The following is a 27,276-nucleotide window of genomic DNA, read 5'->3' on the forward strand; positions in this document are numbered from 1 at the left end:
GGTGTGAATTGCCCCAAACTTAGAGGAACACCAAACCGTGTGTTAAATAGGTAAATGTTTAGTCAGAGATTGACAGGAGTCACTCACTGTAAGTCTGAGCTGCTGTCGATTTTCAGAAAGTCCTGTTTTGCTCTAAGTAAAATATCAGGCTCAAGTCTATGGAAAAAAGCAGGTGGAAAAAAAAAAGAAAAGAACAGGAGAGGACAAAAAGAACATAAAAAAATCAGTTAATGAATTTATTTGTGCAGTTCTTTATCACCATCAACCATACGCTTTCTATATCACTTCCTAAATGTCTTGCAGTTTATTAGTTCCCCTACTCACGTTGCATTTACTTCTTCCCTAATGCTTTGTTTCTATATAAAGTACATTACAAAAACACTTACAATTTTTTTCTACTAACTTATACTGTAAGTTATATCTGTATTTGGTTCTTTCTCTATGAACAACTAGCTAATCATTGTAGTATTTTATGTGTCCTTACTTGATATCCTGGCTTATTTGACGTTCTAGCCGCTGCCTTCTTTCCTCGAGTTTCTCAATAGGGCTCTCCTCTGGAAATTCATATGGAGCAGAACGCATTTCACTGTCAGCAAGGGAGCGATTGAAAAGTTCCTTAAAAAAAGAAAAAATTATTTCTTTCAGGTATTTATACAGTGCTGACAATTTACACAGCCTCTTGCTTTTTCTTTCTATAAAAATAACAACCATGTTATACTTGCCTATTAAACAGTCACTCACCCACGCTACATATAATAATTGGTGTTAGACTTGACGCTGCTGTTCATGATAAGGTCACAAATTTGAAAAAAAATATATAAATACCACAGTGCAAACAAACCTAAATAAATAATAATAAAGTGCTAATACTGTGCATGATACATATGTTCAAAGAACAGTTTACTTGTCATACTTACCTGCTCTGTGCAGTGTATTTGCACAGAGCAGCCCAGATCCTCCTCTTCTCAGGTACCTCTTCTGCACTCCTGGTTCCTCCCTCCTGTTGAGTGCCCCCACAGCAAGCAGCTTTCTATGGGGGCACCCAAGCCGAGTCACAGCTCCCTGTGTCTATTCAGACATGGAGCTGTGGCCCAGCTCCACCCCTCTCTCTACTGATTGGCTGACTGACTTTTATTGACAGAAGCGGTGGCCAACGGCACTGCTACTGTGTCTCAGCCACTGCTGTGAAGACACTCGTGGAGATCACTGGATAGAGATGGGGCTCAGGTAAGAATTAGGGGGGCCGAGGGGGCTGCTGCATACAGAAGGCTTTTATCATGTCTTACTTTAATCACAACTTCAAAATAAAGGGTTGAAACCTTATATTATGATAATTGACAGTACATGCAAATCATTCCTTATTTGCACCTGGGCCACCTGTGCGTCAGAACACTGCCGGTTTATAGCGTGGATACAGCCTAATATTATAGAGTCATTTATTCCAAATTGCATACAGCTATTTCTGGCTAGTTGGCCATCATCAGTGTAGTGTTTGGAAACCATGGCTTCTATATAGTAAATTGAAGTAAGACGGGCTGATACGTTCTGTTTTAACCAGTTGCCTACTGGGCCAATTCTGACACTTCTCTCACATACAGTAAAATTCTGTATTTTTTTGCTTGAAAATGACTTAACACCCCCAAACATTATATATATATTAGCAGAGGCTCAAGAAAAGAAAATAGCGGTTGTTGCGATTTTTTATGTAACACGCCATTTAAGCAGAGATTTTTCAAACACAATTTTTTTTTTTTTTAAATACACTTTAATGAATTAAAAAAAAAAATACAAAATATATAACCCATTTTTTCTGTAAAATATGAAAGATGATCTTAAACCCAGTAAATAGATACCCAACATGTCATGCTTTAAAAATGTGCATGGTTGTGGAGTGGTGCCAAACTACGGTACTTGAAAATGTGTGGTTTGGACACCGTTTACATATGTGTGCAAGACCTACATATGTGTTCACCACTGCGCGCGAGCACAAGGGCACTTTACATTTTTATTTTTTAATTTATTTTATTCCAATTTTTAAATTTGTACACTGTCCTTTTTTCTTTTTTTTTAATCACTTTTATTGCTATCGCAAAAAAGGTAAACATCCCTTGCGATAGCAATACAGCATGAAAGATCCTCTTAATGGAATGATCTGGGGTCTATAAGAACCCAAATCTCTCCTCTATCTATAGAAGCAAAAGATCAAAAAAATGTTTTAATCTTTTGCTTTAAAAAAAAAAGCCTTGTTTACACGTGGGAGGAACTGGTCATGATGTCATGACATTGCTCCAGTCCTCAAAGGCCATATAAATGAACGGAGGCCATCTTACCTTCACTCATCGCTATGCCAATCCACTTGCGGCACTGGATAGGTCCCGGGTTTGACCGATCGCTCAGGTAAGCCCGGGAACCACCAGGAAGGGGCAAATTCACCACTCGGACCACTTTAATCTTGTAGAGCAACGCTAGCTGAAAAAAAAAATAATGCCGGGGTTATGGCATATTGCTGCAGTCATAACCCGGATATTCCACTTTCCAACCAGGATGTCATTTGTCTATGGCCCTGTCGGCCAGTGGTTAAGAAAGTTTTACTGTGCTTAACCTATTCTCAGCCCCAAAGTCCCTTTAACAGTCCCCCTGAATGCCCAGAAGCATGCAGGATCAGCCGAAAATGTGCTGAACGTTGTAACTGGCCGTCAGTCATTATATGATTGAAGCTGGTCCGGCAGGACCACACTCAGCCATTAGTATAGCCTGTGATCTCACTGTGCAGCGTTCAGTAAACACGATCTCAGCACAGAAAGACTTAAAGCCCACCCTCTAGGCCACCGCATATATGAGTTACATGGACAGCAAGTTAACTTTGGTCTCAACTGCCTGACACACTGGGGTCTTTTTATGAAAAAAGTAAATGTCATTTAAAACGCATGAACTTGGAAAAATTTCCTGCAGAGAACGTTTGCCAAATTTCAGATTCACTGCTCTATAAATATGTCCCATGCTGTTATAGTGGCAAGTTCCTGTTTTCATTTCCTTCCCAAGGGTGATAACATCAAAAAGATGTCATTAAATGATTGGCTTCTGCCTAAACTACCAATAGAGTATGCATGAGTGTAGTAGAAACATTCAATTGTAAAAATAGAGACTAATATGATTGGTATAAAAAGAATTTGTATGTGTTCACTATATGAATGCAGGAAACAAAAATGAAATTTTAGGTACCGGTTCACAAAAGCTGTGATGTTGTAGTTGAAAGGGTGCAGAGAAGGATAGCAAAACAATAAGCTACATGTAGGATTTCATCTAGATTAAAAAGGATTCATTTAGGTTTCATTTGTTCATTGTTGAGAAGAAGCAATATGATAACTTTGTATACTGTAAATATATGTATTGATATTACATAAATATATGTGATCCACAGAGAAAAATTAGTGGAGAGTTGTTCACTTTACAGTCACAAAATACAAGAAGGTAGGACTCTTTCACACAAGCTTTCCGATCAGGTCCGCCTGTCAGTTGTTCAGGCGGACCTGATCGGGCGCTCCAGTCACCTTTACAGGGCAGCGGATGTCAGTGGTGAGATGTCCGCTGACACCCGCTGCTATCTGATCCGATCCTGTCCGTGAAATCCAGACGGATGAAAACCCTATTTTCCATCTGTCTGGCTGATCAGATGAAAACGGACGATCTCCCCCATAGAGGAGAGCAGGTTCGTCTCAGCACAGTGAGTGTTGACGGACCTGTCAACCACCTGAAAGGATCCATACTCTGTGTGACTGAAAGAAAAGAGGATCAGAAAGTAACAATCATTTTTTGTTCCTTTCATTTAACTTTTGCTTTTTAAATGTTAAAAATGTTTTATACTGATCTGTTATGTAACTTTTACATTTTTTTTTAATGAAGTCCTAATTTTTGTCAGGAACATATAATATAGGGGGTTTTCATGACACTTTGCTTGCAAAGCATTCTGGGCTTTCTAATAAGACAGCTTGGAAGTAGCTTTTAAAGAATAAGTTCACCTTTTGTAAAATAAAAAAATAAATGCACGATTTTGAAGGTAAAAAATGTGCAATTGTGGGTGCAGTGGATCACGGGTACAGTCAGGCTCCTGCAGACACTCAGTATAGCTGAGTGTCATGCCACCCGTACAGTCAGACAGTTACTGAATTGCAGGAAGAATCAATGAACTACAAGAGTGCCCATCAGCTTCCCCGCAGTTCTTTGAGAACTACAAACCCTCTGCCGCATTCATAGATCTGTGTGAATGACACGGCTGTGTGTGTGTGTGTAGAGCCCCGAACAGCTGTGCTATTTTAAAATTGAGACAGCGGGTGCAGGGAGAAGATTTCCCATCCTCTGTCACAGTGGGGGATTGGGAGGAGGGTGCGGGGACTGGAGCATTGTAACATGTTACACCCTATATACGGGTGTGACATCTAACATGTTACAAAAGGTGATCCTATCCTTTAAAATGAGTATGGCATTTCTTTAACAGGTACTATATATCTTTGCTACCACTCGTTATTGACCCTTAGCTTGTTGATCGACTACACATTTACCTAATTCCATCCAGCTACTACTCATCACTGATCTTTTGGCTTATTCATTGACTACACTTCTGCTTGGTCCCTTTCTGCTTTATCCGTTCCCTGACTCCCGCTTGCACTTTTCCTGCTGGGGCAATACAGAGAGTTGCCACTCTGATATTATTGAGCAGCGAAACCCCTTCTCCACCATCAGGAGCTCTGGTGAAGACTAGTTACTACTTACTGTAGGCTTCGGGTAAATGTACCACCTTTCATCAATTTTTCCCACTCTTCAATCTCTGCTGTCATCACAGCTCCATGCACAAATGTGGTTAAAGCGGAGGTCCACCCTAAAGTGCACCTTCCGCTCATTGGAATCCTCCCCCCCTCCGACGCCACAATTGGCACCTTTCAGGGGGGAGGGGGGTGCAGGTACCTGTACAGTACAGGTATCTGCACCCATTTCCGGCATAGCTATCTGCGGAAAGGGGCGTAGATTACGCCCCTTTCCGAAAGTCCCCCGCTGCCTGCTGGGAAACACACGGATCCCAGAGGCAGCGGGACCATCCTTATTGCGCAGCGCGACTCGCGCATGCGCAGTAGGGAACCGGGAAATGAAGCCGAAAGGCTCCACCTCCTGATTCCCATACCCAAGATGGCGGCGGCAGCACCCGAGAGACGATCGAGAGATCGGCTTCGGGTGCCGACATTGCGGGCGCGCTGGGCGGGTAAGTGTCCTTATTTTAAAAGTCAGCAGCTGCAGTATTTGTAGCTGCTGGCTTTTAAAAAAAAAAAAACGGCGGAACTCCCGGCGGACTCCCGCTTTAAGGTAGTTGTTTATCCTGGGTGTTACTGTTGGGAGAGGGGGATGACAGCAGTAGCTGTCAGAGTAGACAGGAAGGCTGTGGCCTTGCAGTTGGGAACCACTGCACTAGAATACTAAATGTCAAAGGATGGAGTACTTTATTACCGATACACTTGAGTACCTGAGTGTTATGAGTATCTGAGTGTTGTGAGTACCTGAGTGTTAAACAGTACCTGAGTGCACCAGGGCTGTGAGTGCACATGGGCTGTATTGTTTGGTACCTGTGTATTGTCTTGTTAGGTACCTGTGTATTGCCTTGTTACGTACCTGTGCATTGTATTAATGAGTACCTCTTTACAGGCATACCCCACTTTTAAGTACACAATGGGGTTTATTTACTAAAGCTGGAAAGTGCAAAATCAGGCTCACTTTTGCATAGAAACAAATGAGCTTCCAGGTTTTATTACAAAAGCTTAATTGAACAAGCTGGTTAGAAGCTCATTGGTTTCTATGCACAAGTGAGCCTGATTTTTCACTTTCCAGCTTTAGTAAATAAACCCCATTGTGTACTTAAAAGTGGGGTATGCCTGTATTGTATTGTTGAGTACTTGTGTATTGTATTGTGACTCAGTATACATCTTGAAACATCCCAATAAGTACACCCCATTGAGTGACATTGGTGAAACCAGTCAGGGACCAGCACTGCCCTAGTTGCCAGGGGAATAACTCCTCTAGTGAGGGTGGGGTCGTGTGTCTTTTTTCAACCTCACCCACTATGTAACTATGTAACTACCGGTACTTCGAGCCACACCAGATAGGCAGGGGGAGATTAGGAAAGTAAACAATTGGCTAAGGAGCTGATGTAGTAAGGAGGGGTTTGGGTTCCACCAGTTCTATAGAAGGGACGGACTGCACCTAAATTAGGAGGGTGCACATCTGCTGGGAGTGAAGATGGCTGAAAAGTTAGAGGCTTTTAAACTAGGCAGCAGGGGGGGGGGGGGGGTTCAGAGGTAGAGATAGTCACTGCGGAACATATTCCAGAGGGTAGTATTGGGGGCATTAGTGGTAGATTCACTAAAGCACCTAAACCCGAGGTAAGTATAGTAGCAAGTCCTATTTGCAACCTCAGAACACCCAGTAAGGAGACAGTATGCGACCGGCCTAAACTACGTGGCATGTTCACCAATGTCAGGAGTCTGGGATGTGAAAATTGGAGCTACTGTTGTACGAGGAGGATCTAATTATAAAGGAATTGCAGAGACTTTGTTCAACAGCTCTCAAGATTGGCTGGCAACCATTCAAGGGTATTCCCTATATCGCAGGGATAGAGAGGGTAAGAAAGGGGAAGGGGAATGACTGTATATCAAAAATGATGTACAAGTGAATGTGAGAGATGACATCACTAAGGGAGCAAGGGAGGAGGTGGAATCCTTATGGGTGAGCTGCAAATGGATGAAACTAAGGGGAAAGTAATACTGGAAGTATGCTATAGGCCGCCTAACCAGGGGGAGCAGGCGGACCTCCTATTACAACTTGGATTAGCGGCAAGGATGGGAAGAGTCATCATAATAGGGGATTTTAATTATTCAGACATAGACTGGGTGGCAGGTGGCAATATAGACCTGATCACGGATGTGGAAATACGGGGCAATTTAAGAAGCAGCGATCACAGGTCAATTTGTTTTAGTATAAATCACACTAATAGGAAACAAAGGGGAATACAAAGACACTGCATTTCAAAAGAGCCAACTTCCCGAAGCTACGAGCCTTGTTAGAAGATACAAATTGGGATAAAATCTTAGGAACAAAGAACATGGAGGAAAATGGGTATGCTTTAAGAGCATATTAAATAAGTGCGTCCTGGGTGGCTTAACTCCAACATAAAAATGCATATAGAAAGCAAAGGAGAAGGCCTTCAAAAAATACAAGGCTGAGGGATCATCATCAGCATTGCAACTTTACAAAGAATGCAACAAGGAATGAAAGGGTGCAATCAGGGCGGCTAAGATAGAACATGAAAGGCACATAGCGGAGGAGAGTAAGAAAAATCCCAACAAATTCTTTAAAGCGGAGGTCCGTCTAATTTTTTTTTTAAAGTCAGCAGCTACAAATACTGCAGCTGCTGACTTAAAATATGGACACTTACCTGTCCAGGTCTCCCGCGATGTCGGCACCCGAAGCCGATCTGTCGCTCGGCTCTCAGGTGCTGCTGCCGCCATCTTCGGTAAGGAAATCAGGAACTGAAGACTTGCAGCTTCACTTCCCGGTTCCTTACTGCGCATGCACGAGTTGCGCTATGCAATCTGGATGATCCCTGCTGCCTCTGGGACCGTGTGTTTCCCAGCAGACAGCGGGGGGAGACGGGAAGAGGCAAAGACTCCCACGGAGTCTATGCCTGGAAGTGGATGCAAATATTTGTATTATACAGGTATCTGCACCCCCCTCCCCCCTGAAAGGTGCCAAATGTGACACCGGAGGGGGGGAGAGTTCCCGAAAAGGGGAGTTGTGTGTCATTTTTGTGTGAACGCTGCTTTAAGTACATAAATGCTAAGAAAGGGAGGTCAGATCATGTTGATCCCATAAAGAATTATGAAGGTAATCTGGTTACTAAGGATGGAGAAATGGCGAAGGTATTGCATTTATTCTTCTCTTCGGTTTTCACAAGTGAATCGGGGGGCTTCAGCAACCAAAACTGCAATATTTATCCTCATCACATGCCACAGGAAGCACCCTCATGGCTAACAGAGGACAGAATTATAAAAAGACTTGAAAAACTTAACATTAATAAGTCACTGGAACCAGATGTCTTGCACTCGAGGGTCCTTAAGAATCTCAGTCAAGTAATTGCCAGACTGTTGTTCCTAACTTTTATGAACAGTCTACTGACTGGAATGGTGCCAGCTGATTGGAGAAAAGCCAATTCTCTTTAATTTATTCATAAACGACCTGGGGGGTGGGGTAAACAGTTCAATCTCTGTATTTGCAGACAATACTAAGCTAAGCAGGGCAATAATTTCTCTGCAGGATGTGGAAACTTTGCAAGAAGATCTGAACAAATGAATGGGGTGGGCAACTACATGGCAAATTAAGTTTACTGTGGAAAAATTTAAAATAATGCATTTGGGTGTCAAAAACATGAATGCAATCAACTCACTGGAAAGAGAACCTATGGGGGAATCTAGGATGGAAAAGGGCCTGGGGGTCCTAGTAGATGACAGGCTCAGCAATGGCATGCAATGCCAAGCTTCTGCAAGCAAAGCAAACAGAATATCGGCATGCATTTAAAAGGGTATTAATCCCAGAGATAAAACAATAATTCTCCCACTCTACAAGACTCTGGTCAGGCCGCACCTGGAGCATGCTGTCCAGTTCTGGGCACCAGTCCTCAGGAAGGATGGGCTGGAACTGGACAGAGTCCAGAAAAGGGCAACAAAATGAATAAAGGGACTGGACGACCTTAGTTATGAGGAAAGATTACAAGCACTGAACTTGTTCTATCTGAAGAATAGATGCTTGAGGGGATATGATTTCAATGTATAAATACCGTACTGGTGCAATAGAGATTAAACTTTTCTGCATAAGGGAATTTAATAAGACACGTGGCCATTCATTGAAATTAGAAGAAAAGCGGTTAACCTTAAGCTGCTAGAGGGTTCTTTACTGTAAGAGCAGTTAGTATGTGGAATTCTGTTCCACAGGCAGTGGTTTCAGTGGGGAGCATTGATAATTTCAAAAAACTATTAGATAAGCACCTGAATGACCACAACATACAGGGATATGCAATGTAATACTGACATAAAATCACACCCATAGGTTGGACTTGATGGACGTGTCTATTTTCAACCTCGCCTACTACACAACTACTATGTAACTTATTTGTGGAATGCCTTCTGTTTTGTGTACCTTTGTGTACTTTGTTAAGGACCAAAGAAAACTTACCCTAAATTAGTAAAGGATGGGTCAAAAGACCCTTGAATGTAGCCTCTTATAAGAAGCCCCTAAAATTACACACTAATGGATATTTTTGTGTTTCACAAAAACAGGACATTAACCACTTTCAGACCGGACCATTTTGCTGGTAAATGACCAGAGGTCTTTTTACACTTTGGCACTGCGCTGCTTTAACTGGTAATTGCGCGGTCATGCAATGTTGTACCCAAACAAAATTTGCGTCCTTTTCTTCCCACAAATAGAGCTTTCTTTTGATGGTATTTGATTGCCTCTGCGATTTTTATTTTTTGCGATATAAACGTAAAAAGACCGCAAATTTTGAAAAAAAATGATATTTTCTACTTTTTGTTATTAGAAAAATCCAATAAACTCAATTTTAGTCATACATTTAGGCCAAAATGTATTCAGCCACATGTCTTTGGTAAAAAAAAAGTCAATAATTGTATATTTATTGGTTTGCGCAAAAGTTGTCACATCTACAAACTAAGGTACGTTTTCTGGAATTTACGCAGCTTTTAGTTTACGACTGCCTATCTCATTTCTTGAGGTGCTAAAATGGCAGGGCAGTACAAAACCCCCCCAAATGACCCCATTTTGGAAAGTAGACCCCCTAAGGAAATTGATAAGAGGCATGTTGAGCCCATTGAATATTTTATTTTTTTGCCTCAAGCGATTGAATAATGACAAAAAAAAAATTTTTTTTTTTTTTTTACACAAAGTTGTCACTAAATGATATATTGCTCACACATGCTATGGGCGTATGTGAAATGACACCCCAAAATAAATTCTGCTGCTTCTCCTGAGTACGGGGATACCACATATGTGGGACTTTTTGGGAGCCTAGCCGCGTACGGGGCCCCGAAAACCAAGCACCGCCTTCAGGCTTTCTAAGGGCGTAAATTTTTGAGTTCACTTCTCACTACCTATTACAGTTTTGAAGGCCATAAAATGCCAAGATGGCACAAAACCCCCACAAATGACCCCATTTTAGAAAGTAGACACCCCAAGCTATTTGCTGAGAGGCATGTTGAGTTCATGGAATATTTTATATTTTGCCACAAGTTGCGGGAAAATTACAAACTTTTTTTTTTTTTTTTTTTTTTTCACAAAGTTGTCACTAAATGATATATTGCTCACACATGCCATGGGCATATGTGAAATGACACCCCAAAATAAATTCTGCTGCTTCTCCTGAGTACGGGGATACCACATATGTGGGACTTTTTGGGAGCCTAGCCGCGTACGGGGCCCCGAAAACCAAGCACCGCCTTCAGGCTTTCTAAGGGCGTAAATATTTGACTTCACTCCTCACTACCTATTACAGTTTTGAAGGCCATAAAATGCCAAGATGGCACAAAACCCCCACAAATGACCCCATTTTAGAAAGTAGACACCCCAAGCTATTTGCTGAGAGGCATGTTGAGTCCATGGAATATTTTATATTTTGCCACAAGTTGCGGGAAAATTACAAACTTTTTTTTTTTTTTTTTTTTTTTCACAAAGTTGTCACTAAATGATATATTGCTCACGCATGCCATGGGCATATGTGAAATGACACCCCAAAATAAATTCTGCTGCTTCTCCTGAGTACGGGGATACCACATATGTGGGACTTTTTGGGAGCCTAGCCGCGTACGGGGCCCCGAAAACCAAGCACCGCCTTCAGGCTTTCTAAGGGCGTTACAGTTTTGAAGGCCATAAAATGCCAAGATGGCACAAACCCCCCCCAAATGACCCCATTTTGGAAAGTAGACACCCCTAAATTTAGGGGTACACTAGTGAGACTAGGTAATAAATGGCGGGTGCCCTGAAACTATAAAAAAATAACTAACCAACCAGCGTCACCTGTAACAGTTATATGGTGATCACTGGTGAAAGGGTTAACTAGGGGGCAATCAGGGGGCTTTATGCGGTAGTATATGGGGGTCCCTGGCGCTATAAAAAGCTGCGGCGAACCTAAATACCTACTTGCCTAACTAGCGTCACCTGTGACACTAATACAGCGATCAGAAAAACGATCGCTTATTAGGCTGGGTTCACACTGGAGCGATGCGGGAACGCCACGAATGCGCGGCGGGTTCCCGCATCGCATGCCTCCCGGCGGCAGTTCACACTGCCCTATGCGAACTGCTGGGAGTGTCAGTGAAATGTTACTGACACCCCCAGATCAGTTCGCATATCGCAGTGCGATCTGCAAACTCGGATCGCATGGTGTGAACACCCATGCGATCCGATTCTGCTGCGGGCCAAAAAAAGGGTCCCGTGCGAATTTGCGGCGGGTGCGGCGGGTGTGGCGGGTGCGGCGAATGGCTGAACTCGAATCGCACAGAGATCGGATGTGATTTGCACTGCAGTGCGAATCACATCCGTTCTCAAACCGCTGCAATCTGAACCCAGCCTTAGTGACACTGGCGACGGGGGGTGATCACGGGGTTAAACCTTTATTGGGGGGGTTAGGGGGGTACCTTAGAACTAAAGGGGGCTAACCCTAACTGCCCTAACAGTTATTAGTCACAAATGACACCCGCCGGGTGATCAGGGGGTTAAACCTTTATTAGGTAATAAATGGCGGGTGCCCTGAAACTATAAAAAAATAACTAACCAACCAGCGTCACCTGTAACAGTTATATGGTGATCACTGGTGAAAGGGTTAACTAGGGGGCAATCAGGGGGCTTTATGCGGTAGTATATGGGGGTCCCTGGCGCTATAAAAAGCTGCGGCGAACCTAAATACCTACCTGCCTAACTAGCGTCACCTGGGACACTAATACGGCGATCAGAAAAATGATCGCTTATTAGGCTGGGTTCACACTGGAGCGATGCGGAAACGCCGCGAATCCGCGGCGGGTTCCCGCATCGCATGCCTCCCGGCGGCAGTTCACACTGCCCTATGCGAACTGCTGGGAGTGTCAGTGAAATGTTACTGACACCCCCAGATCAGTTCGCATATCGCAGTGCGATCTGCAAACTCGGATCGCATGGTGTGAACACCCATGCGATCCGATTCTGCTGCGGGCCAAAAAAAGGGTCCCGTGCGAATTTGCGGCGGGTGCGGCGGGTGTGGCGGGTGCGGCGGGTGCGGCGAATGGCTGAACTCGAATCGCACAGAGATCGGATGTGATTTGCACTGCAGTGCGGTGCGAATCACATTCGTTCTCATAAACCGCTGCAATGTGAACCCAGCCTTAGTGACACTGGCGACGGGGGGTGATCACGGGGTTAAACCTTTATTGGGGGGGTTAGGGGGGTACATTAGAACTAAAGGGGGCTAACTCTAACTGCCCTAACAGTTATTACAGTCACAAATGACACCAATGCAAAAAAAAAAAAAAAAAAAAAAAAATGACATTGGTGTCACTGTGACTGGGGGGCAGGGGTAATTGGGGGGGTGATCGGGGGGTAAAGGGGGGGTGTGAGTGTGCCTGGCATGTTCTACTGTGTGTGGGATGTGTTGGTGCAACTCACTGATCCGCTCTCCTCCGTGTCGGAACGAAAAATACCGACACGGAGGAGAGAATACATCACTTCCTCTCCTGTGTTTACATTACAGGAGAGGAAGTGATGTCACCGGGGATTTCTATTCGTCGGGAGCGATCGCGAGGGGGTGGCCATGAATGAATGGCCGTCCCCTCGTCCGGGATCGCTCCCGAACGAAAACCGACCGCCGCAGGCACCGGGCGGGGGCCCGATCGGGCCCCCGACCCGCGGGAGGCAAATCACGTACATGTACGTGCTTATGCCTGCCCGTGCCATTCTGCCGACGTACATCGGCGTTAGGCGGTCGGCAAGTGGTTAAGAGAAGATTTTAAATAAACCCATCTCTACCACCATTGCACACATGTGCAAATGTGGTTAAGATATGGGCTCTCTTTGCACTTCCAGTACATACATTAGTTGTTTATGGGTGTTAATGTTGCAAGGGGGGGAGAAGGTGACAGCGGTAGAAGGTGACAACCGTCAGAGCAGACATGAAGGCTGTAGCCTGGCATTTGGGAACCACTGCATTTGAATACTCTGTCAAAGAATGTCGTGCTTTATTAACATATACACTTTTTTTTCTAGAATGCCTCCCAGTTTTGTGTACTTTGTTAAGACCAAAAAAGCTGGATATAAAATTGTAAAGGTATAAGAAGCCCTTAAAGAGTACACACTCATGCACATTTTTGTGTTTCACATAATCAGGACATTGAGAGAAAATGTAAAAGAATAGCAATTCCAGTTTTAGTATACCTCTGCTATTTCCTTATATTTGCCCTCCATTGATGTTCTTAGTTCTCGGTTCAGTTGCTTCAGACTATGAGGGGTACCAGAGAAAGATTTGGCTGATTGCAGTGGATGAAACTGAGAGCCCCGGAAATCTGAAAAGGGACAAGGGATGGTAATTGAATATTATTATAGGTTAAGGACAATGCTTAAAAAATTGTATAAAAATCATACAAATGTTCTTGAAATCAAAATAACATTCAAAATGATTTGTGGACCCACTTCTAAAATATCAACAAACCAAATTTTCAAATGAAGGGTCGAAGAAATATACTTTAGCTTAAAGATGAATTTCACTTTCACATTCACATAGACCTGTAGGAAGTGTCCGTTTAGGTCCGCCCGCTTGAAAGGGACCTATCTCTACATTTCGTGGTACGACTGCTAGATCAGTAAACTATATACTACAAACATTTCCATAACTCTTCAATACATGAGAGGCAGGGTAATTAAGATAATTTGTGAAGCTCATAGGAAGTGAAGACAATCTATTTCTGGCAAGACCAACACGTGCAGTGCCTTGAAAATGTACTCATAACCCTTGAAATTTTCCACATTTTGTCATGTTACAACCAAAAACGTAAATGTATTTTATTGGGATTTTATATGATAGACATATGTTACATAATTGTGAAGTGGAAGTAAAATAAGTGATTTTCAAAATTGTTTACAAATAAATAGGTGAGGAGTGCATTTGTATTCAGCCCCCCTGAGTCAATACTTTGTAGAACCACTTTTCACTGCAATTACAGCTGCAAGTCTTTTTGGGGATGTCTCTACCAGCTTTGAACATCTAGAGAGTGACATTTTTGCCCATTCTTCTTCGCAAAATAGCTCAAGCTCTGTCAGATTGGATGGAGAGCCTCTGCATACAGCAATTTTTAAGTCTTGCCACAGATTCTGAATGGTATTTAGGTCTGGACTGCCATTCTAATACATGAATATGATTTGATCTAAACCATTCCATTGTAGCTCTGGCTGTAAGTTTAAGGTTGTTGTACTGCTGGAAGGTAAACTCTGCCCCAGTCTCAAGTCTTTTACAGACTCCAACAGGTTTTATTCTAAGATTGTCCTGTATTTTGCTCCATCCATCTTCCCATTAACTCTTACCAGCTTCCCTGTCCCTGCTGAAGAAAAGGATCCCCACAACATGATGCTGCCACCACCATGTTTCACGGTGGGGATGGCGTGTTCAGGGTGATGTGCAGTGTTAGTTTTATGCCACATATAGCGTTTTGCTTTTGGGCATAAAAGTTACATTTTGGTCTCATCTGACCAGAGAACCTTCTTCCACCTGTTTCCTGTGTCCCCACATGGCTTCTCGCAAACTGCAAATGGGACTTCTTATGGCTTTCTTTCAACAATGGCTTTCTTCTTGCCATGCTTCTATAAAGGCCAGATTTGTGGAGTGCATGACTAATAGTGGTCAGATTCTCCCACCTGAGCTGTGGATCTCTGCAACTCCTCCAGAGTTACCATGGGCCTCTTGGCTGCTTCTCTGAATAATGCTCTTCTTGTCCGGCCTGTCAGTTTAGGTGTACAGCCATGTCTTGGTAGATTTTCAGTTGTGCCATACTCTTTCCATTTTTGGAAGACGGATTGAATCGTGCTCCGTGAGATGTTCAAAGAGTGGAATTTTCTTTATAAACTAACCCTGCTTTAAACTTTTACACAATTGTATCCCTGACCTGTCTGGTGTGTTCCTTGGCCTTCATTATGCTGTTTGTTCACTTATGTTCTCTTGTTCTCTAATAAACCCTTGAGGGCTTCAGAGAACAGCTGTATTTATACTAAAATTAAATGACACACAAGTGGACTCTTTTTACTAATTAGGTGACTTCTGAAGGCAATTGGTTCCACCAGATTTTAGTTAGGTGTATCAGAGTAAAGGGGATGAATACAAATGCACACCACACTTTTCAGATATTTGTAAAAACATTTGAAAATCATTTATCATTTTCCTTTCTCTTCACAATTATGTGCCACTTTGTGTTGGTCTATCACATAAAATCCCAATAAAAAACCTTGTGGAAAATGTCAAGGGTTGTGAATACTTTTCCAAGGCACTGTATTTTCCATATTTGCAAAAAATGTTTTTACTATGAAAAAAAGAAAGCTACCACATCAGGGACATAGATTCTTCAAGAGTATTGGGGGCACCGCAGCTTCCGCTGACAATTGCTGCTCACCAGAAACACTTACATCAGCTGCTCCTGCCACCTGTCAGAACGTAGTTTGCTGTGGCTCCGCCTAATTATTTTCCTCTAGGAGTCTGAAAAAGAACCTCTCCCCCAGGAAAAAAATATATATGGCCTTGCACCACATCTAGGAACTGTAATATGCAATATATTGTATTTTTGTTCTTGGGTTTAGTTATCCTTTAATTCTAAATGAATGACCTGTAAGAGCTTTTGAAGCAAATTTGTCACAGTTGCACGGGCATGCGAAATGTTAAGGCTTGACATGTGGGATATCTATTTTCTCAGCATAACCTGATCTTTTCCTATTTTACCAGAAATGGGTAATATACGGCATCATATGCATTTGTGTGCATTTAACCGATTGCCGCCCGCCCACCGTCAAATGAAGGAGAGGCGGTGTGGCTCTCGTTCCGGGTGAATGTCATATGATGGCGCACCCAAACGGGCGCTCCCGATCACGGGTCACGATCGTAGCTGCGATGTGTTGCACGGCATGACCCCGATCTCTGTAAAGAGCCACAGCTCTTTAACCATGTGATCGGCTGTGTCTAATCACAGGGGGTCACATGTAAACACGGAAATGCTGGTAATCGGCTCTCATCGCCTCACACTGACAAGAGTGTGTGGTGAGGAGAGCCGATCAGTGGCATCTTCATGCAGGGGACATCCAGACATGTTATTAAGGCACTGATCATCAGTGTCCTGATTACGATACAGTGCTACCAGTGCCAGCAATCAGTGCCTGCCAGTGCCAGCAATTAATGCCCACAAGTGCCCATTTGTGATGCCAGTCAGTGCTGAATTTCAATGCCCATCAGTGCCGCCCATCAATGACACCTATCTGTGCCCCCTACCAGTGCCGCCTATCAGTGCCCACCAGTGCTGCCCATCAATGCCACCTATCCGTGCCCCCTACCAGTGCCCATCAGTACTGCCTATCAGTGATCATCAGTGCTATATATCCGTGCCACCTATCATAAGTGCCACATATTAGTGCCTCCTCATCAGTGCCACCTAATCGGTACCCATAGGTGCTGCCTCATCAGTGCCTATAAGTGCCACCTCATCAGTGCAGCCTATCAGTGCCCATTTGTGCCACCTCATCAGTGCACATCAGTGAAGGAGAAAAATTACTTATTTATAAAATTTACTGACAGAAACTAAGAAAAACTTTTTTTCTCAAAATTTTGGTCTTTTTTTGTAAAAAATAAAAAACCGTGATTAAAAATTTCACATGGTTACAGTGTAGTATGAACGGCAATTATCATTCAAAGTGTGACAGCACTGAAATCTGAAAATTGGCCTGGGCAGGAAGGGGGTGAAAGTGCCCTGTAGGCAAGTGGTTAAACTAACTTTAGTGTATTCTTTACTGAAAAACAGTAGCACTAATTGTGTAACATAAAAAAATTGTGCTACCGCGATTTTATTCTTCAAGGTTCCTTCTTCCAGAAAATATATAATTTTCAAGATTTGATTATTCTTCAAGCCTAAGATTATTATAATATGCATGCAAAAACAGCTCTGACAGCAAAAGGTTTTAAAGCCACTGGCTTGGTAATGGATGGTACAACAGTAATAAAGACGTTATTCACTGGGAAATAAAATCTGATTGTATTAAACCAGCTTTGTATTTGTATTTAAATTCCATGTCCGCCATACACTGTATTTAAACAAAGGACTCTCTCTATATACCAGAGACTAGCCATCACTGTGTGATGGTGGTGATTACCCACACAGAGGTGCACAGGTTCCATGTATCCCTGTGCACGCAGTTCTATTCATGTCAATTGAGATACAGCCCCTGCTCCTAATTTAACGCCCATGTGAGTGCATGGCCCCGAATGCACCCTGTCTGCATTCAGAACACCTGTGAATCCCATGCAGGTAAACATGGCCCTCGCACAAGCATATGCTGCAGTAAACCCGTGGGAACAAGGCCATATCCTAATGCTGAGCAACTGTTTCTTATCACCACCATGGCTTTACTGCTTCTGCATGCCTGCAGTTCACCTATGCCAAATCTGTCCTCAATCCTAATGGTGCCTAGAATTTAACAATCTGACCAAACAATTCTTCACATAATAGGACAATAAGATTGGATCCATGAATTATCTAAAGCACAACACACGTTACAATCTGATTCAGGACTGGTGTAAGGATTTTTTTACACCCTAGGCAAAAACCTAATTTTGTCGCCCCCCTTGGCTTTACCCCTGACCCCACCCCCTTTGCCCTGCCCATGTGACAGGAGATGGTGCTTTACAGGCATCGGCTCTGCTTCCTCTAGCGCTGGCTCCAGTGCTGCACTGCGCCTCTAATTACACTACCGGTCGGATGGAGCAGCTGCCTGACCTGCCTGAGGCTGAGTTAGTTACATGCTGCAGCCTGCAGATGCACAGGGAAACCAGTGGCTGGGCGCCCCTAGGCAGCAGTGTGCCCTAAGTGGTTGCCTAGATTGCCCAGTGGTAGCACTGGCCCTGATCTGACTGTACAACCTCCTTTAGATCTGCCAGCAATTATGTAGTGCAAGGGCCTGTCTGATTGGATAAATTAAAGTGGAACTAAACCCATTGATTTAAAGTGGTTGTAAACCCTTACAAACCACTTTGACCTACAGGTAAGCCTAGATTAAGGCTTACCTGTATGTCCAAGAAATATCTCCTAAACCTACACGGTTTAGGAGATATTTACCTGAAGACAGCCACCTCTGTCTATGGCGCATGCGCCGTAGACAGTGGTGCGCAGGCGCACTGGGTAAGCCGCAGATCGCGGCGATATGCCGCGAGTGTCGGTTCCCGTGCGCATGCGCGGGAGTGACGTCATCGCTGCTCCGGCGAATCACAGCGCTGGAGCAGTGAGACCCACGGAGACCCACCAAGAAGATGGACGCTCGGAACTACAGAGGACAGCGGTGACTTTGCTGGCTCCTGTGTCAGGTAAGTGACACATAATGGACTACTATGTGATGCATAGTAGTCCATTATGCTTTACCTTTGCAGGGAATCAAAGAGGAAGTAAACCCATCAGGGTTTACTTCCTCTTTAAGGTGGTTGTAAACCTCACATATATGAACAAAGCACATCCTTCTAAACTGCGTACCTGTCTCTATCCAAAGCACTGAGTTTGATTTCGCTCTGCAGCTTGGTTCCTTTGGTATCTGCATGAGTCACTTCTGAAGGCTTTTCCTGACAAGAGGTAAAAAGGTAATGGGAAGTAGAGCTTCAGCACACAGTCTATGACTGATATCCTCAGCTGTGTGAAGGGGGTCCCTTCCCTCCAATCAGGGCTCCAAGCTCTCCTCACTGTGATCTGAAGCATGAGACTTCAGATCCCCACCCACTGCTGAGAAAAAAATAATTTAATCTGTGTTTATTTAGAACAATTTACAAATGGCCACAGATAACCAGGTACAACGCATGTAGGAGGATTTGTTTCATCTGTGTATCAACTGAGGCCATTTACTTCACTGGATATATGGAATGGTTTTCAACTGCTTTAACTGTTTCACAAAACAAGGTATTCCATAAATAATAGCTATCATGATTCCTTGTGCTCTTGAACTGTCACGCCATCAAATGGCTATTGTCATAACCATGCAGCACCGGGTAACTGTAGATCAAACAGAGTCTAAGATGCCATCTTCCTGGGTTGTAAAGGATAGAAGGGTTTAGTTCTTCTTTAGGCAGGTCCCAGTATTACATGGTGAGATTGTAACATGCTTCATGACCTTAAAAGATGCATACTGTGTTATCGATTGATTTTTCAAGCAAAAATTACCAATTTCATTGAAATGATTGTGGAAAGTGGATAATTCAATGTAGTCATTAAAGAGGTTTCTTCTGCCACCCCCACTCCACAAAAAATGTCAATAATATATAATACATTAAATATAAATAAGCACACTCACCTATGTCCACCCTGCCTTTCTATCCTATGGACTCCTTTTTCAGGCTGCCTCTGTGCAGCCAGTGTCCCTGCTCCCGCACCATCATCAAGTCAAACCTTTTTATACCTAATGCATTGCCTGCATCAAGGTAAAAAGCTCCCCACTATCAGTTTTACCCCCATCCCTAAATACTTACCTGGCTCCTCCAAAAATCCACTGCTGTCCTGGCTGCAGCACTGCAACTCACAGTAGAAACGGAAACTGCTGCCAGTCAAACTCCAGTGAGGAGGGAGCAGGGCATGTTTTACTGTCACTGTGTGTATTGATGAGCACAGACTGGCTCTCGGGCACGCATGCACGGGTGCCCTCTTCGCACCCAGAGGAAGATGTAGACAGCGCCTGCGGCGGGGGACTGCCAAAGAGGAGGTCATATGCACAGAGCAGGTAAGTATACCCTATATTATTTTCAAACAAAAAATATTATCCTTCAAAATCCCTTTAATTATGTTGTCCAAGATAGAATGCATGACATCTCGTTTTGCTCATGTACAGTATAGCATTACACTCATCTTTACTTTAAAAAAAAAAAGCCTTCCCCCCGAGATCTCATGAGATCATAGGGGAGAAAGGTTTTTTTCAACGGCAAATGACTCTCTTGCTGTGCAGTGTAAGCATGAGATGAAGTCTGTCCAGCTTAAGCAGAGCTCCACCCAAAAGGGGAAGCTCCGCTTGTCTGCCTCATCCCCACCTCCGCTGCCACATTTGCCACCTTTTGGAAGGGAGCGAGTTCCTGATTTTGACAGGTACTCGTTCCCACTTCTGGTTCAAGAGGACTTTAGTACAGGATCTCCCTGAAGGAAGATCCTTCAGTGCCTTCAGGAGAACCAGGAAGTTGACACAAAAAGGGTAAAGTAAACCCGAAACATATATATATATATATATATATTTTTAAATCAGTGCTGGATGATTTCACATTAGCATTTAGAGATGTGAAACTTAGTAAAACGGGAAAAACACTTTAAGAGTCCTTTCACCTACGGCACAGCTGCGTTAGCGGCAAAGCGCCCCTAGTTTTAGCGGTGCTGTACCGCGTTGCTTTAGAGGCGCTTTCCAGCCGCTAGCGGGGAGCTTTTAAAGCACAGAGGCAGGCACTTCCGCGGCGCTGCCCATTGATTTCAATGCTGCTTGCAGGACTTTAACATCCTGCCAGTGGAGACCCCAGTGTGAAAGCACTCGGGCTTTCACACTTGGACTGCAGGTGAGGCATTTTTCAGGTACTTTACAGGCGCTATTTTTAGCACTAAAGTTCCTGAAAAACGCCTCCTGTGTGAAAGGGGTCTAAGGCTGGATTCTCACCTGTGGCATTTTTTGTGCTTTTTGCATTTTGCAGATTTGCTCTACAGAACGTGTTCCATAGGAAACCATGATAAATAGACTGTAGCGCAAATCTGCAAAATGCAGAAAGCACTAAAAATGCCTCGTGTGACTCCAGCCTAAGGGAGTTGTAAAGTCTCAAGATATTTCACCCTAATGCATCCTATACATTAAGATGAGCAACCTTCTGTGCTGCAGCAGCCCCCCTTTTTCTTACCTGAACCCGATCGTTCCATCAACAAGCACAAGCCCAGCAGCTCCAGCTGCTGTCTCTGTCCTCATTGGATAGATTGATAGCATTGGCTCTCGTTGCGGTCAATCAAATCCAGTGACATGGGAGCCGTGGACGGGGCCGAGTCCTGCTGTCTGTGTCAATGAACACAGCAGCGGGCCTCATGAGCGCACCCACACGCTTGTCCCCAGGAGCTCCACCGGGGCACCCCAGAAGAAGAGGCTTGGGGCTGCTCTGTGCAAAACCCTTGCACAGAGCAGGTAAGTATAACATATTTGTTATTTAAAGAAAACAACAACAAAAAAACGAAACTTTGCGATCACTTTAAGTGTACAGCGTATCAAACAGTCTTTTCAATCTTGGACAATAAACCAATAATAGATAACAAGTATGTATATAAACACAAATTGTTCCTTGTATGGTCACCCTTAGAGATGTCATCTGAAAAAAAAAATTATTTTTCTTTATGATTTCCCTTCTATTTGATGTAGAACAGTGGTCTCCAAGCTTCGGCCCAGGGGCCAGATGTGGCCCTTTGCTTGCCTTTATCTGGCCCTTGGTGCACTATTACTCCCACTGATATAAGACACTATTCTGCCATCTGAAATCAAAAATATGGCACCATTTCTCCTACTGACACCCAAAATGGGGCACCATTTCTCCTACTGACACCAAAAATGGGGCACCATTTCTCCTACTGATACCAAGGGGGCACCATTTCTCCTACTGACACCAATAATGGGGCACCATGTATCCTACCGACACCACCAAGGGGGCACCATTTCTCCTACTGACACCAAGGGGGCACCATTTCTCCTACTGACACCAAAAATGGGGCACCATTTCTCCTACTGATACCAAGGGGGCACCATTTCTCCTACTGACAACAAAAATGGGGCACCATTTCTCCTACTGATACCAAGGGGGCACCATTTCTCCTACTGACACCAAAAATGGGGCACTATTTCTCCTACTGATACCAAGGGAGCACCATTTCTCCTACTGACACCAATAATGGGGCACCATTTCTCCTACTGACACCACCAAGGGGGCACCATTTTTCCTACTGACACCAACAACAGGGTACCATTTCTCCTACTGACACCAATAATGGGGCACCATTTCTCCTACTGATACCAAAAATAGGGCACTATTTCTCCTACTGACACCAAAAATGGGGCACCATTTCTCCTACTGATACCAAGGGGGCACCATTTCTCCTACTGAGACCAACAACAGGGCACCATTTCTCCTACTGACACCAACTATGGGGCACAATTTCTCCTACTGACACCAACAAGGGTGCACCAGTTCTCCTACTGACACCATTTCTTCTACTGGCACCAACAATGGGGCACCATTTCTCTTACTAACACCAACAATGGGGCACAATTTTCCTACTGACACCAACAATGGGACACTATTCCTCGCACTAGTACCAAATGTGGGGATGTTTACTCCCACTGATGCCAAGAAAATTTCCTCTCCCGCTGTCCACAGTTTGCCCCCCCCCCCCCCCCTAAAGTCTAAAGGACAATAAATTGTCCCTTTGTTTAGAAAGTTTAGAGACCCCTGATCTAGAAGATCCCTCTGCGTCTGTGTAACACACAACTCATAAAAAGATCCAAATTATTATTATTATTATTATTATTCACAATTTATATAGCGCCAACAGTTTACACAGCGCTTTACAATGTATAGGGGAAATAATAATAATGCATAATAATTATAATAATGCTAAATAATGCATAAAATAAAATAAATAAAGGTAAAATGGCGAGGTCTTCTCTAACAGTGGCATCACCTAGGTGCTGTCATGAGGGACCTCTCCAGTGACAGCCCCTCTTGTCAGGTCCTCCTGGACCCCTCTATTCTGTACCCCTCAACAACTGCTGTCCCTGCAGTCCAGCTCCTCTCTCCTGCTCCTGCACCATTCCCCCCTCTACCTGGCACTCCTCCGTCCCCCGTTCTATCTGCCGTGCTCCCCCTCCCCCGTGTCGTTATCCTCTTTACAGGAAAGCCCCATCTTTCCCGGGAGTTGGAACTGACCGTACAGCTGTTCCAGAATTGATGCATAGAGCCGGTTGTCTCCCCCTCCGCGTCTCTACGAAGTGGAACAGTCCAAGCCGCAGACTAGATGAGAGTCCTAAATAACCTGTGACGACTGTACCAAGTGTTCTGTCAGAAGGGGGGGGGTGAACGGCTGAAAAGCAAAGATCAGCTGCAGACCGAGGAGAAAGAGAAAAAAAGGGGGGTGTGACAGAGAGGAAAGGGTGCAATGGTTAGGGATTCAGGAGGGGGATGAAGAACACAGAAGAGCTGAAAGAGGAAGTGGCCCTCTGTGCTTAGTACATGACGGGATAGGGAAAGGCAGGAGAGTGATGAAGATATTATAGGCACAATGCGGCCACTGTGTTAGGAGCCTCCGTGAAGGAGACGCTACAGAGACATGTTATGTAAGAGCAGCTGCAAGGTCAGTGGATGAGAGAGACACGTCACGAGGAGGAGGCCAGGACTGAGGAGGAGGCCAGGACTGAGGAGAAGGATGCTGCTCTGAGCACCATACAGCACGTTAACTCAGCAGCTGCTCCAGAGGGATTGGAATAGTGGCTGAGCCATTCTTTCTATAGCACCTGGTCTCATCCTGGACTAATAATAAGTCACAGGAATTAGGAGCTTTACCCTATTTAGTTCAAAGCCTACACATGACAAAAACATGAAAAGGAAACTCGTTTATTTTCAGGCCTCGTGCACACGGAACCTAAATAGGAAAACTGCTTATAGAGGCATTGTGCTTTTTTTTCAGCCTGTAAAAACACCCTTCTGTAAGCCTGTGTGCACATTTCTTTATTTATTATAGGTGGTTACATAGCGCCGTCAATTGACACCGTGCTTTACATATGCCATCGCGCCGATATGGACCAAAACCTCTGAGGAATGTTTCCAACACCTTGTTGAATCTGTGCTACAAAAATGAAGGCAGCTCCGAAAGCAAAAGGGTGGTCCATCAGAATGGGCGACCCATCGGATTAGGTAACGGAAGTGACATTCTGTCAGCTTGCGCAGGCGTCCCACCGCTACTAGGTTTGCTCATCTGACAGAACACCTGTAGTCAGAAGAAGGCAGCGGACATCTTACTACACCCAGCTTGGTCTTGAATTTCAGAGTAATTTTAGCAGTAACGTGAGCGTATATAAATACATATAGTATATTGACAACTGGGATTGTGTTTGGATAGTTAAATAGTAAATAAGGTTGAATACAGACACCAGTCCATCCAGTTCAACCTGAGTGAGTGTCTACAGTTGTCCGTATCCCTGTACATTGCACACTCACATCAGTCCCTACCCTCAAGCCCACAATCCAAGGTCCCCATTCATATACTAGGGCCAATTTTGGACAGAAGCCAATTAACCTACCTGCATGTCTTTGGAGTGTGGGAGGAAGCTAGAGTACCTGGAGGAAGCCCTCACAGGCACAGGGAGAACATGCAAACTCCAGGCAGGTAGTGTCGTGGTTGTAATTCAAACCAGCGACCCTTTTTACTGCTAGGTGAGAGTGCTACCCACTACACCACTGTGTCCCCCAATGGATGTTACATTTTGAAAGAAACTGGATGCCAACAGTAGGAAGGTGGCGGAGGCCATGTTGCTACACCCTGCACTGCTCAGCGCTAAACCTTTAGGGCAGGGGTAGGCAACAATAAATGAAGTTGTAAACCCTTGTTTGTTTAAAAAAATGTCATACTTACCTCCACTGTGCAGTTCGTTTTGCACAGAGTGATCCGAACCTCCTCTTCTGGGGTCCCACGGTGGCGCTGGTGGCTCCACCCAGCATCAAGTGTCCACAGTGGAGAAGGGCTCTCCTTAGTGGACACCCATGCAGGCACGTACCCAAGTCCTGCATCTGTGTCCATTCATACAGAATGCAGGACTCGCCCCCCCGACGCCACGTCATTAGATTTGTTTGATAGCAGTGGGAGCCAATGGCTGCGCTGCTATCAATCTATCCAATTGGGACAGCTACATATTCGGCTGCTAGCGGGGGTTAAAACCGCCCCACAAGCAGCCAAATAGCGCTGCTAAAATGATGGTAAAGCGACGCTTTACCGCTGATGCCTGGGGTGTCTCAGTGTGAAAGGGGTCTAAAGCAGAGCATCAAACAGAGTGCAATGCAGAGGTGTAGTAGGGAGCCACATAAGCCGATGTCTCCTCTGTAGTGCTGGCTCCTGTCCCATGTGGAGTGATATCAACTGTACTCCACCTCTTATGCTGGCTAGTGGTCTCCTAAGTGGTGCCAGAAGCCGGAAAGAAGAGATCTTCAGGTCAGTGTGAAGCAATACACCGGGCATAATATTATAGGGCTGCTTTCACACTGATGTGCTGTGGTTTACCCACACTGCAGGTACAGTACAGTGTACCTGTAGCTTTCCTGCAGGTTTACTGCACTTAGCCATGGACTTCTATTATTTCCTGCTGTTTTACCACCACCCCTAACTTTACGTGTGAACAAGCCCTAAGGGTGCCACTGCTGAATGCAACTAAAGGCTCATTCAAAAGTACTGCAGGCACTGCTGCTCCTCTGAAAAACGATCCAAGTGTGTGTTGACAGGTGGTGAGTAGTGATGGACGAACTTCCGACGGGACGTTTCGCGAACGCGAAATGCGAACGGACCCAAACGTTCGCGAAACCGACCGTTCGCCGCGGGCCCCATTGACTTCAATGGGAGGCGAACTTTGCAAACCTTCATGTCGAATTTGCGGCCACGTGGTAATTATTAGGGGGTAAAACGTAGTCCCACCATCTGGACAATGACATAATACATGTATGAGGTGAATTTGGGATCGATAACTACAAGCATTTTTATTTTATTTGGGAAATTGTTCTAACAATTCAGGACTATGGAGCTAATGAAGGCAATGGAGGAGAGGGAAGGTCAGGGACCAGGGTAGGCAAAGAAGAGGGTGCAGGAGATGATCACCAGCAGCGTGACATACCGGAATGACACATGCACCGTGATAGAGGCATCTGACAGCAGCACCGTAATACAGAGCACTGACAGCAGCACCGTGACATACAGCGCTGACAGCAGCACCGTGACATACAGCGCTGACAGCAGCACCGTGACATACAGCGCTGACAGCAGCACCGTGACATACAGCGCTGACAGCAGCACCGTGACATACAGCGCTGACAGCAGCACCGTGACATACAGCGCTGACAGCAGCACCGTGACATACAGCGCTGACAGCAGCACCGTGACATACAGCGCTGACAGCAGCACCGTGACATACAGCGCTGACAGCAGCACCGTGACATACAGCGCTGACAGCAGCACCGTGACATACAGCACTGACAGCAGCACCGTAAGCAGCCCCAGGAGGAAGTCAGCACAGCACAGGGATGGTGTGATCCCCTCATAATAAGAACCCCCAGGAGGAAGTCAGCACAGCACAGGGATAGTGTGATCCCTTCATAATAAGAACCCCCAGGAGGAAGTCAGCACAGCACAGGGATATCATAAGCAGCCCCAGTAGAAATATGACACCGCTCAACCTCTTCAAAGAGGAGGGTAGGGGCATATAGTACGGTGTGCTTTTTTGGGTCAAGGAAGTGAGCCAAATGAATTAAGAAGGTCTGTGTGCTTGATTAAAAAAATAGTTTATAGACATATACATGGTCTACTGGTCACATGTGTTGAATTCCTCCGAGATCCATGCCTCATTCATTTTTAGAAATGTGAGGTAGTTAACACTGTGGTGAGCTAGGCGAGTACGCTTATCGGTCACAATCCCCCCTGCTGCGCTGAACGTCCTTTCGGACAGGACACTGGATGAGGGGCAAGCCAACAGTTCGATTGCAAATTGGGCAAGCTCTGGCCAGAGGTCAAGCCTGCCCACCCAGTAGTCTAGGGGTTCATCACTCCTCAGAGCGTCCACATCGGCCGTTAACCCAATGTAGTCGGACACCTGACGGTCTAGGCGTTCCCTGATGCTGGATCCGGATGACACCTGTCGATGGGTCGGCTGAAAGAATGA

General features: G+C 44.7%; 1 protein-coding gene across 4 annotated transcripts in view; it reads right to left on the bottom strand.

The window, feature by feature from the left end:
- Positions 1 to 27,276, bottom strand: part of AMPD2 (adenosine monophosphate deaminase 2) — a 304,820-nt gene that overhangs the window by 198,276 nt on the left and 79,268 nt on the right. For 2 of the 4 annotated variants that reach the window (XM_077481332.1, XM_077481334.1), the window contains exons 2-4: positions 13,513 to 13,640; positions 485 to 615; positions 88 to 156 (exon numbers count right to left, since the gene is read on the bottom strand). In XM_077481332.1, the coding sequence (XP_077337458.1) occupies positions 88 to 156; positions 485 to 615; positions 13,513 to 13,640 (328 nt within the window). Of the gene's footprint in view, positions 1 to 87; positions 157 to 484; positions 616 to 13,512; positions 13,641 to 23,287; positions 23,687 to 27,276 lie in introns of those variants that run through there. The other 2 variants (XM_077481335.1, XM_077481336.1) reach the window with 2 other exon arrangements.

This window comes from Lithobates pipiens, unplaced genomic scaffold (assembly GCF_037356315.1).
Source record: "Lithobates pipiens isolate NorthernLeopardFrog02 unplaced genomic scaffold, aLitPip1_a1.2 Scaffold_16, whole genome shotgun sequence".
Classification (NCBI taxonomy): domain Eukaryota; kingdom Metazoa; phylum Chordata; class Amphibia; order Anura; family Ranidae; genus Lithobates; species Lithobates pipiens.